The sequence below is a fragment of the Manihot esculenta genome, chromosome 9 (genome assembly GCF_001659605.2).
Source record: "Manihot esculenta cultivar AM560-2 chromosome 9, M.esculenta_v8, whole genome shotgun sequence".
NCBI classification, from domain to species: domain Eukaryota; kingdom Viridiplantae; phylum Streptophyta; class Magnoliopsida; order Malpighiales; family Euphorbiaceae; genus Manihot; species Manihot esculenta.
The window spans coordinates 34,301,864-34,314,010 of NC_035169.2; the positions used below are offsets into that span (position 1 = coordinate 34,301,864).

Sequence of the window (12,147 nt, forward strand, 5' to 3'; positions counted from 1 at the left end):
TGTCTATACTTTAATTACTCAGATCTAAGCATAGTTGTTTTTTTTTTTTTTGGTTGGATTTGGATAGTATCTCTTGATTTTTTTTTTTTTTATATATTTTTATTTGAGTTTTGGTTGCATACAGGTTCAGTCTAAGTGATGTTTCTATTAGTATTTGAAGGAGGGAGAGGCACACTAGGATCCGATATAGAGCGAGACGTAATCTGCTAATCCGCTGCCTTCTCCCTTTGAGGTTTTTTCTTTATCATTGCCTTGAGTTTGCTTTTGCTTTCATCGGAGAACTTCTTGACCCAAAAGGAGTGTGCCAAAGTGAATATAGATGGGCTCTTCTTTGAGGTAGTGCAACTCCTTAAATCTATGGTTGGCAGTGCTCTTGGGTCTTATTTGTTATCTTCCTTTTGAGATTCGAGGCTGCTCAAGTTCGTTGTTTTTTCTCCCGAAATTTCAGTCAGATTTATATTGTGAAAAGACTATTGATTGGAGATGCTTAAGATCTTATGGTGATCTTGTTTCACAGCGGTTAATGGTTTTAACAGAGAGACAATGAGGATTCTGCAGCAACCAAATCTATTTCCGAGTTAGAGTTCCTTATTTGGTATAAAATTCATGTATTGTGAATTTCCGTCTGTCTTTTTCCATTTGGGTTTTGGGCCTTAGTTTCTATTTCATTAGTTGATGGATTATCTTATAATCTGGGCTGCCTTAATATTCATGAATTTCTATTTTATCATTTTTAAAATAATAATCATAAACTTGTAAACATAGGTTCAATCCAGATTCAAAGTGAAATTTAGTCGATTAAAATCAATGTTTGAATTTAACTAAAATCATTCAAACTCATATCAAACATCATAAATGAATCCGATAAATTTGTTTTTTTTTTTTTTAAAAAAAATTTAAGAAAAAAAAAAATGCCTTCCATCATAAACATTCGGCTAAAAATAAATTTCAAATAAGCCATAAAGCAACTTTTGCTTCGATGCCAAATAACGACAGAAGACCCTTCCCGCAACTGCTGTACTGTTGGTGAGCCATTTCCAAAGATATAATTTTGTTCTTATAAACATTATTTTTTAAATGAAAAACTATAAATTAATCTCTTAAACATATTAAAAGCACATAATCACTTACATGAAAAATGAGTGGGGCTTTAAACACTAAAATTTATCAAGTAGCTCTCCAGCATGGAAAACTTAATCAGAAGCACAGAATGAATTGCGTGAATTTTTGTTGATAATTCTCTCAACTACTGATATATCTAAATAAAAGAGGTACAAACTCAATTTTGTAGAATCCACACACCACACCACCATTGCATCCTCACAATAATCTTGACCAATATTCATCCTAAAATACACTCTTTCTTTTTCTCTTGCTCTTATCTACAATGCCGTCTATTCGCTCTTCACTCATCTGTCACAAGGGAACTCTGAATCATTCTCTGTCACTTTAAAGTGCTGAGGCTGCTTCCCGGAGCAATGTATATTCCACATTTTGAAATACGCCCTTTCCAAATTTCGAACCTACAGTATTTTTCACAATCAAATTAACCTGACCTCATATATCCAAAAAAGAAAAATGAAATCATGAATACTTCAGTGAGCTTACCCAGCGTGTCGTGTCAAACAGAGGGCAGTTCGTTCGGACTGCCTTCAGTTTATTGGTAAGAGCCTGCAGTTTTGGCCGATTCAAAGCCAGAGAAACTGCTCTCTTCTCATATTCCTTCATACTGTTACAAAGGTAAATTCGTCAGCTTACATAATTCACACAGGATCTATCACCACAAAAAATCAAGAACATGGTCCTATACAGCAGATAGGCTTACATCGCCCATAGAGCTCGAGCAAGTCATGAACTATCTATCTAATCAAGAAATCATCATGCCTCATGCATGACCTGCTTGCTCAATATTTCAAATACTGCTGAGCAACCAGAACATCCACCACAATAGCTAAGTGTGTCTGTCTGAAAGCATTCCACTAACAATGCATATGCAAAATTAAAATGCATACCTACTAACAATCATCTCATCCCCGAGTCCAGTGGCAAGACACAATGATCCAGCAACTCTTGTAGCCATTTTCTCAAGGGGCAGTGTCACCATAGGTAAACCTGCCCACAGAATATCTGTCCCTGTAGTATGTGCATTACATAATGGCCTAAAACACATAAAACCCCACCATCAGTGTCCAGAAACAAAATTGACTGCCTTCAGAATGTAAATGAAACACACACACAACACATAAAATACATGCATATATATATATATATATATATATATATAGAGAGAGAGAGAGAGAGAGATTACGTGTCCAGGAAAAGATCTGCTAAAGCACTGCGTCTGATGTGTTCTTGTTTCATGGCAACATCAGTGAAAATGATTTGCTCCGGCTGCACCCCCTGTGAAACAGCATCTGAAAAGAAAATTCACAATATGTAACACCAAACAACAAAGCGAGTACACTAAATAGGTATTTTCTACTGCATATTTATTCACAATATCCTTTCTTAGGCAACAGAACAGGAAATTTGACAGTTCCTAAAGATGGTTATTTACAAGTAGTTCAAGCAATCCCTGAAAAATATAAGTGAAGTCTGTAAGAGTAAACAAAAAAAGTTCACCTACATGAACGAAGTTTCATTTCCCCTGCAGCTGGGAACCTAAGGAGCCAAAGGGCACTGTTGGGAACACGTTTAAGAATGTTGCACCTACAATGATCACACACACACACACAGAGTAAGACACCTGAAAGTGCTACACTGCACACATAAAAAGTGAACACAGGGCCAGCTTTATATTACCAAGTATTAAAGATTTCAGGATCCATCTTGTACAACTGGTTGAAACATGCAAATATAAATTTATCTTCAGGGAGACCATAATCTGATCGCTTGTGTTGGCATGTTGGATCCAGAACATCTAGATTTTTCTGAAAAACAATGATCACAGTTAAGTCACCCCTATCTCCAAAAAACTGAAACAACAATAAAAGAAGGTTCAAAGCACAAAAAAATAATAATGAAAATTCTCTTCACCAGTAATTTCCATGGACTTGCCTGTTTATAATCATTCACAAAGTAGCAATGAGGCATGTGAACAAGCTTTTCAGAATAAATATGTGAGTAACGTGTAGGTGAAACGAACTGAGAGCAAAGAGCATACATGTTAGACAAAGATGAAAACACAAGAACATTATGCAAGTTTGGGATTAGAATGAGGCTAATTTCCCACCTCATCAGTGACCAAGTAATCAATATATGTTGCTCCAGTGGTCCCAGGAAATCCCATGTATGAAACTTGTATGGGTGCAGGCTGCATAGCAAATATTTCATTTCGGGCACCCTGCACAATTGTAGTTGGACTGTATGTTAGAAGGATTAATAGGAATACTCTAATGGATATTGATGCCACTGAACTACATGAATAAAGAACAAAATTATGCAATAGGAAGCAACAAATATATCCTGTAGTCATTGCCAAAACTTTTAGTTCCTCAAAAGAACAATTACGACCAACACTCTCTTTGGGGATCTTTACATATCAAATCTTGTGTAATGTTCAAAGTTTCACAAACTCTGAATTTAAAAAGGGGTTGAAAAACCATACTAAAAGTCCTTTTCTGAAGTTCTTATCCATGTCCCTAGTGGATCTGTGTGGGATCTAAGGGACACACTTGTCAAGCAGAAAAGGTTTGTATTCAATTTTTACATTAATACTCAACATATAAATTATAATTAAAGAGTCAGCCTTTTGTCTAAAACATCCTTGTAAGATTTCTTAGTACTATTTTGCATAATTCACATGTAAAATTAAAATTTTATTCCACAAGAAAATAGAACCTAAAGCAATTTAATCAACCATCAAGTTGGCCAAGAGGAGTTTCAAAAAGGTAAGTAGGGGAGAATATGCAATGTAGTCCAAACTACAGTTGGGTGTGACATTGGAATGCTTTAAAACATTAGATTCATTTTTGGATATAATTATCCCAAAAATCAGTTAGACCTTACCTTGGTATAGCCATTGAGATTAATGAGGATCTGTATTTTATCCTCGTTAATCAGTTTGGCAATCATATCTGATGACATGGCAGAAACATCTACAAAATGCTCAGCTTCAGACTGGATACGCTGCCTCCATTCAGTACCATCATTTGGACTCAAAGCATAGCAGAAAACCTGCACAAATTTTGTTAGTTTTAACAAGTATTACAAAAGATGCATGTCGGAAAGTGAGTCCCTTCAGCTAAAAAAGAGAGGGGAAAATATATCAAATTTACAAACCTCAACATTCTCTCTGTTGTGCATGCCAAAGACAGATCCCATAAGGTGTGACAAGGGGTGATTACCAAAATCGCTGCTCACGTAGCCAATCCTAAGTTTCTCACCACGATCACGCTTTATAGGAACTGGTGGAGGATGATTGAAAGGAGGAAGTCCAAAACGTGATGCAATTATGGAGCAATGAGCTGCATACTTGTGGCTTCAAAATGGAAAAGGAAGAATGAGAAAGAAAAGCCTGGGATCATACAAGTTCAAGATGATTGCAAAAACAAGTCTATCTCCTACCTAATATCAAGTGCCAGCATTGGATCAATGGGATATGCAATTGCATGAAAAGGCTGCACACTAGGAAGAACGGACATCTGAAAGGATAAAATTGTTAAAAGATAGATTAGCTTCATATGACTAGTTTATGGCATGAACAAAGTAGAGTATCTATTCATGAATATTAGTAAACATCACAATTCTTACAGTAATTTGCCTCCGAATAATCCCTTCAACTTCAGTGAACATCTTAGAACGATCCTCCCAACAGCAGACACACTGAGACAAGTATCCCCGAATATATTAGTTACAAAAGCATGAAACCATAAAAGATTTCTCCAAAATTCCTTATCAAAACAACTTCAACAAGCTGAAATGCCAAAATTTATGAACAAAATCACATTAATATAGACAAGGAAGAAACAAGAACTTATGCAATCTGTGCAGCATATGTATGCAGATATTTCATTTTGGTAATACCTGTAATCTGTGCAACCAAAGTGCCAAAACTTATGCAAACCGCACACATACATATAGAAGAAGAGTAAAAAATTTTAGTTAAGCAGCACATCTCATTTTTGTCACACCTGCAGCGTATGCAGAAGGTTGCAAGTCGCTTCAGGAAAGTCTGGCCGAAGAAGCAAAGCCTGCCTATAGCTCTTTATAGCAGCCTCCACATGTCCACTGCATATCATATAAATTAATCAGTGACCATAAAAAGCTATATTTCCATAGCTAAGAAAAAGCAATATTCTATAAACCAATAGCCCCAGCATTCAAATCATTGGCTGAATTTAACCTCATTATTTCCCACAACCTGGGATTGATGAACAGTTTTAAGTTATCCAAAGAAAAAGCAAGGGGGAGAAGAGGACAGTACAAAATTGGATGTCACAGAAGTTCTGGATGGAACACAATACCTGTCTTTATAAGCTGAAGCCAAATTTGCATGAGCTTCAGCCATATTTGGCCGGATGGCGATAGCACGAATGTAGTCCTGAATTGCTTCACTCACTCTACCAATCTCCTTATAGGTGTTACCCCTGTTTACAAGTCCATCAGCTGCCAAGGGATCAATGCGAAGAACCTCATTATAGCAAGATATGGCATCTGCATAATTTCCCTGGCACGAGTAGGAAAAGAAAAAGTGTAGTCAGAATCACCACGAGAATTTAGCAGGACCTATAAGGTATAATACTAGTATTCAATTAGTTTGATGCACAAAAGAAGTCAGCATCTAAGTAGCAAGCTGAAAATCCTTCAACTGGCATCACCTGTTGTTTATATATTACAGCAAGATTGTTGAAGGGAGCAGACAGTCCTGTTGTAACAGCTAATGTAGCCTTGTAATATGAAGCAGCAGTTGATGCCATATTCCTGGATGTTCAGAAGAGTACCCATATAAATTTCGACCGATGATAAAAATCAAATAAACTAACATAAATTAATAATAACTAATGACGATATAAGAAATTCACTGTTATATACCATTCCATATATATGTTCCCAAGGTTGGTGAGTGATTGTGGGTGGGTCGGTTGTAATGCAAGGCATTGCTACACAGAGACAGAAGTTGGGTTAGAAATGTTTACAACTATGTAAATGCAAGACAACAAGGAAGAATTAATTTATTAAAAAAAAGGTTGCAATTTGAACTTACATTGTAGCATTGGATTGCTTCGTCCACTCTACCCACATCTTTTAATGCATTACCCTTTTGGTTGAAGAATATATTGAGAAGTCAGTTACTAATACAATTCAGAATCGAAAAAAATTCCAAACCAATAGATAACACATATGAGAAGAAGGGCCAGGGTGACCAACCAAATTATTGTAAGCCTCCAGAAATCTTCCATCACAAGCTATGGCTTGCTTATAATGAATGATTGCCAAATCCAGTTGGCCTCGTTCATAATATGTGCTGCCCAAATTTCCTGCAACATGAAGTTGATCATATGGTCAAGAAAAGTTTACATGCATGTTTTGCAGCCTTTAACCCAGAATCTTATATAAGAAAATAAAAATAAATGCCAAATCACAATTGATAACATATAGAATCATGTCGGTCAATAGTTTATAGAAGCAAAGATGGCACAGACCAGGGTAATGACATTAAAAGGCCTTTAACAAAAATCACCAACAAGTTTAAATGATAAGAATAGGAAATTACTAATAGCTTTAAAGAAAGCAAGAAGCACACAGCCATAGTCAATGATAGTTCCACCTCAATAAGACAAACCATAAGTGGGATACAAAAAAGAAATTGGAACACCATCTACTAACCAGGAACATACATCTGTAAACTGCCATCATAATAATAACTTACCATAAGCAACTGCATTGTTTGGCCGTGTCTGAACAGCTTGCTGGTAGCACAAAATAGCCTCCTGGGGCATTCCCAAGGCCTGGAAAATGCACAAGAAACATCTTGTTTTCCTCTAACACAGCAATAATAATCCAGTCCAGGCACATGCAGGTACCCTACCTTATAAACACACAAAGCCACAACTTACCCTATAAACATTTCCAAGATTTAGGTAGGCATCAGGAAAGGTGGGTTTGAGTTTTACAGCCTCCTGGAGACACATAGTAAATTGAAATTCAGTATATGTTTACAGGAAAGCTACTGGAATGTGCAAACAACTAAAAATGTTGACTAGCAAATGTTTAACAATATGTGTGCACAAGCACTTCAATAAAACCTCCTACAACAGTAAATAAAACTAGCATGCCAGTGTTGATAATTCAAGCAGTAGTCAACAAGGAACCCTGCCAAAAAAAAGAAAGCAAAATGCCCGAAACTGATGATTTTCCCATCACTGACTTCAATTTGAAAAAATCTAAATGCAATTCTTTGATGTTTTGACACAATGACCACGTAAAGGATTTTAAAAGATAATTAGCAACAAATTTCGCTACAGGGATCTGTGGGCAGACGGTGAATCTTAAACACCAATGACAGAAACAAAGATCAAGTGTACCTTATAATATTGCAGAGCCCTGTTAAGATCACCAGACTCCAGAAAGAGACCAGCAAGATTTGACCACGCAATAGCAAAAGTTGGTTGTATGCGTAAAGCCTCAAGATAGCAACTGTATGCCTGCACAAAACATTAGATTCTGACAATTTGGAGTCTTGCACATGGAAGTTACAACTAGACCAACCATCATCTGAGCCCTGGCCTGAAGATAACAACTTGATATCTGTATCGAACTGTGATTTAAGTCACAGTTCCACACATGAAGTATGTAAATCAGTAACTTCACTGGAAAAGGAGAGATGCACACTAAAAAAATCTACATGGAAAGGGTTTCATCCTTTCATGAGGTCAGAAAGGGGTAAGAATTTGGGTCAGCTGAGTCCAGTTGTGGATTAACTCAAACTGGGATGCCAGGTTGCCAATGGACCACTTCCTCCACTGTGATTGGATGGGGAAGTGATCTGTGAGTATCCTAACCCTAACATTAGGCATGGCAGCTGAAGATCAACACTGAGAGTAACCAATCCCATAGCCCAGGAAATTTAAGTCCAGCTAACTATTACGAACAGGCTAATAGGAAATAGACAAAATGCAGAACATTGATTGGTATACTACTTACTTCTTGCACCAACCCTTGTGCCTTCATTAGATTCCCAAGGTTGCTATGAGCATCAACCTACATGCCAATTGTAGGGGGAAGTCACTAGGGATTCTCATTCAAACCAATCAACTAACAAGAAAAACAGTTAATTTTCTTTTCAATTGAGCCATCCAAGTGATAGCTAACTAGATGATCAATACATGATCATAATAACATCATTATGGCACAATATATATGACAATTATCATAACAGCACAATATATATATATATATATATATATACCAGTAGTGGATTCAATGCAAGTGCTTGACGACAGCACTGTGCTGCCTCGTTAAGCCTTCCTTTTCGCATGTATGCACTAGCCAAGTTTGACCAAGCATCAGCAAAGTTAGGTCGCAGCTGTCGTAAAAATAAGCCAAAACAGTATTATTAATATATTAATAAAGAATACGGCACATGAAGTACTAGTACAAGGGTAAATGGTCAGAAAGGTTCTTAAATTAGACAGAGAGCTTGCAGGCCAATTTTACAACATGAACCTCATTAGAGACTGATAGTGACCTTCTACTTTACATTTGTCATGTGAGGATCCATTAAGCTTTATCTTACAAGCCTGTGAATTTAGAGGTGTCTATTGGCCCCAAAGGTGAGCTGCATAGCCACCCAATCCCTGCTCATTTTGAAGTGATTTAGTAACAAAAGTTTCACCCAACCAGGGATATGAAACAAATCAGCCCCAAAATGACTATGAACCCACCACCAATTCATTTTCATTGGTCCAAACATTAAACAATAGTTGACTATCAATGTTCATGAATCATTCGTGAACTGTAAGCACTAAACTACATATCAAGTTCCTTCAGTGCCATAAGTTTGGTAAGTACAAACCTCAATGGCAACCAAATAGTAACGAATTGCAAGATCAATATCACCCTTTTCCTGTATTAAATTGGAAAAAAAAAACATAAATACCAGCAACAATTTAAATACCCAAATGGTTTAATTACTTCATTACAGCTTTGAATCATTCATAAGTACCTTCCAAGCATTAGCCATGTTTCCATAACACTCGGCAAATCGGGGCTCAAGTCGAAGAGCTTCCTCATTTTTTGCAATGCACATGTCATAATCATGCAACTGCAAGTAATAAACATGAAAAATTTAAGATCAGAGAATTTATGGTTCCACAAACAGTTATACAATTATCTAAAGAGAAAACGTATACTCAGATTACACAACAGCGGTCACATTTAAATCAAATCAAACCTGATAATAAATAGCACCCAAAAGAAGAAGATTATCGGTCCGCAGGGGACTTCTCTCATAAACAGCATTGCTATGCTCTAGCGCCTGTTTATAATTGCCAGCCTTGTACATCTGATGTGCAAGGGCCAAGTGCATGTCTTCATCAACTGCATTAAAGCAAATTACACAAATTCATATTTTTTTAAATAATAATAACAATAATAATAATAATAATAATAATAATAATGAAGTATCAAATTAGTTCATTTTAGCAATAACCATGACCACCACATCAACATTAAGTAGCCTCACCCCCTACCTTAGGAATTGTGGAACCACTAGCGTCACTAACCAATCGATCTTACAACCAGTCAAAGCTCTTCTAAAAGAACAAAATTAGGAACCTTTCAACCATATAATTTTCACTACAACAATAGTGACAAAACTGCCTAATATTCTTTCAGCACCAAAATGAGACATGGTCTCAAAAAGTAGATAAATATTCTTTGCACCAAAATGAAGAAGTTAAAAACAACATAGAAGTAATAACTTTATCAACCAAAATAAGTTGGAAACCTAATTTATTTGAATAAGCGCCTTGTAAAAGCAAACTCACATCGCAAGACTCAGCTATGAACCAATGAACTTGAACCAATTCCCTCCCCCTCCAAAATTTAGAGAAAAAAATGTTATCTTTTTACATTGTATTGAAGTTATCAAAATCCAGCCGAGATTGTTTCCATCAAATGTAAAAGCCAAACCAAATCGAAAGCGATCCAACCGTAATACTGATTCCGAGCGCAAACCAACAACCTCACCCCAGCCACCCCTACCCCCGCAAGGGAGTTGTCCGGCCAGATGGAACACTGAACCCATATAAATCCTTAAACTTTCTAAATCAAAAGTCCAACAAAATTTGCACGCAATACTCACGCATACATTAATAAAACCTTAAAAAACTAAAACAAAATAGGGCCAATTACACACAATTATCCATCAGTTAAAAACAGAAATAAACAACAGAAAGACAAACTGCTGCTCACCTTCATGATGAGAATCACGTCCCCTAAAAGGCACAAGACTCAGCGAAGACGAAGATGGCTCAAGCTTCACCTGGAAGCTAGCATCGTCGCGAGCAGAGCCGCCGAGCGACGCCCGAGGACCTGTCTGCAACGAAATCATCCTGATCTCCAAAACCAAAACTCCAGAAAATAAAATCAACCACTTCCCCCCCAAAATCCAACCATCAAAAAACACACTATTCCAGATCAGATCCAAACTCCAAAAGTAATCGCACAGAAATTCCCACCGAATAAAGAAGAAGCAGAGGACTCGATTAAGAAAAACCCTAGCAAACTGCTATAATTGGGGTTTTCTCGAGCTTTTTGCTTCTCCAAAATCTTTTTCTCTTTTCCGCTTTAAAAATAGAACTCAGCTAATTCTTTTGTTGTTTTGCTGATGAACAGAGAGAGAGAGAGGAGTATTGCTATAAGGAGGAGATGACGAGGAGAAATCAGGACCGTTGAAGTGTAAGGCGCTGTTACTTTGGGAGATTCGATTTGATTCTGACACGTATCTATAAAGCTTCTTGATGAGCTTCCCCTTTCCGTCATTATATGGCAAAAAAAATTTAAAAAAAGATTCGCTAATATATATATATATATATCTTCTTTAACAAAAAAAATTCCAAAACTGCAGAGATTTATCTGAGGATTTTTTTTAAAAAAATAATTTAAATTGATAGTTAAATAAGATGAAAATAAATATTATCAGATTTATGATTGCTTGTTACTAAATTTAGTTTCATCTTACTCAATTATCAATTTAAATTCTTTAAAAATCTGATAATTTAAATTTTTTATGCATAAATTGGTAATTAATTTAAAATATGATAAACTAAATTTGCCATGAAAAAAATATTTCTTTTTCATTGTGTGAAATTGTTTATGGATATTGCGTGTACAATGTGATTTACATTGGGTACTAAAGTTAATAAACATTAAATTTAAATTCAATGAAACTTGATTTAGGTGAAACAGTAATATCTAATTTTCATTAGTAAAAAAAAAAGCATTAGTATTAAAAATATTTTTTTAATGTTATAATTAATTTTTAAGCTGTTTTTCTTTAAAAAATTAACAAATAATTTTTTGAAATATTCAAAAAAATTCACTATTAACAATATTTCATTAATCAATTAAAATACTTTAAAAATCTTGTTATATTATTAAACTATAAAGTACAAATTTACTAATATCATTTAGTTTTTAACTTTCTAACAAATGCTGAAAAATATGTTTTTTTTTTAAATATTTATTATAACACAGAATAATTTTATTTCAATAAACAGAATAAAGCGTTAATTTTCAATTCCTAAATCAATATATAAGTTTATTTTTTAGAAAATAAATTACTTATATCTAAAATTTTAAAACATAATTTTCCATCCATAAATTTATATATTCTTATAAAATTTTATAAATAAGAATATAAAAGTTCCCATGACATTGTCCAGATAATTTGAGAATGAATCATATAATTAGGGATTGCCTCAACAGATCAAGTATTTTTAGATATTTAATTCGATCGAATTCTAATAAAATAGATTTAAATAATTATAATTTGATATGAAATTGGTTCAATTTTAAAAAATAATATCAAAATTTAAATAGAATCCATATATGGTCGAATCTGTTTATTAAATAATTAATTTAATATAAAAAATATATTTTATAATAATATTTATATATTTTTTATTTAAAAATTAAAATTTA

General features: G+C 34.9%; 1 protein-coding gene across 1 annotated transcript; it reads right to left on the reverse strand.

Moving 5' to 3' along the window:
• Positions 1-1,187: 1,187 nt before the first annotated feature.
• On the reverse strand, positions 1,188-10,839 carry LOC110622520 (probable UDP-N-acetylglucosamine--peptide N-acetylglucosaminyltransferase SEC). Its single transcript, XM_021767050.2, has 27 exons — positions 10,417-10,839; positions 9,395-9,540; positions 9,167-9,265; positions 9,017-9,067; positions 8,411-8,527; positions 8,146-8,202; positions 7,527-7,646; positions 7,059-7,121; positions 6,872-6,950; positions 6,370-6,479; positions 6,206-6,259; positions 6,034-6,101; positions 5,820-5,922; positions 5,466-5,668; positions 5,133-5,229; positions 4,753-4,824; positions 4,567-4,643; positions 4,282-4,480; positions 4,009-4,176; positions 3,233-3,343; positions 3,058-3,144; positions 2,803-2,930; positions 2,627-2,709; positions 2,309-2,414; positions 2,013-2,159; positions 1,609-1,729; positions 1,188-1,523 (listed from the first exon to the last, which is right to left on the reverse strand). Exons 1-27 carry the CDS (start codon positions 10,553-10,555, stop codon positions 1,410-1,412), a joined length of 2,919 nt encoding a protein of 972 aa, XP_021622742.1. The 5' UTR covers positions 10,556-10,839; the 3' UTR covers positions 1,188-1,409.
• Between the last annotated feature and the right edge of the window lie 1,308 nt (positions 10,840-12,147).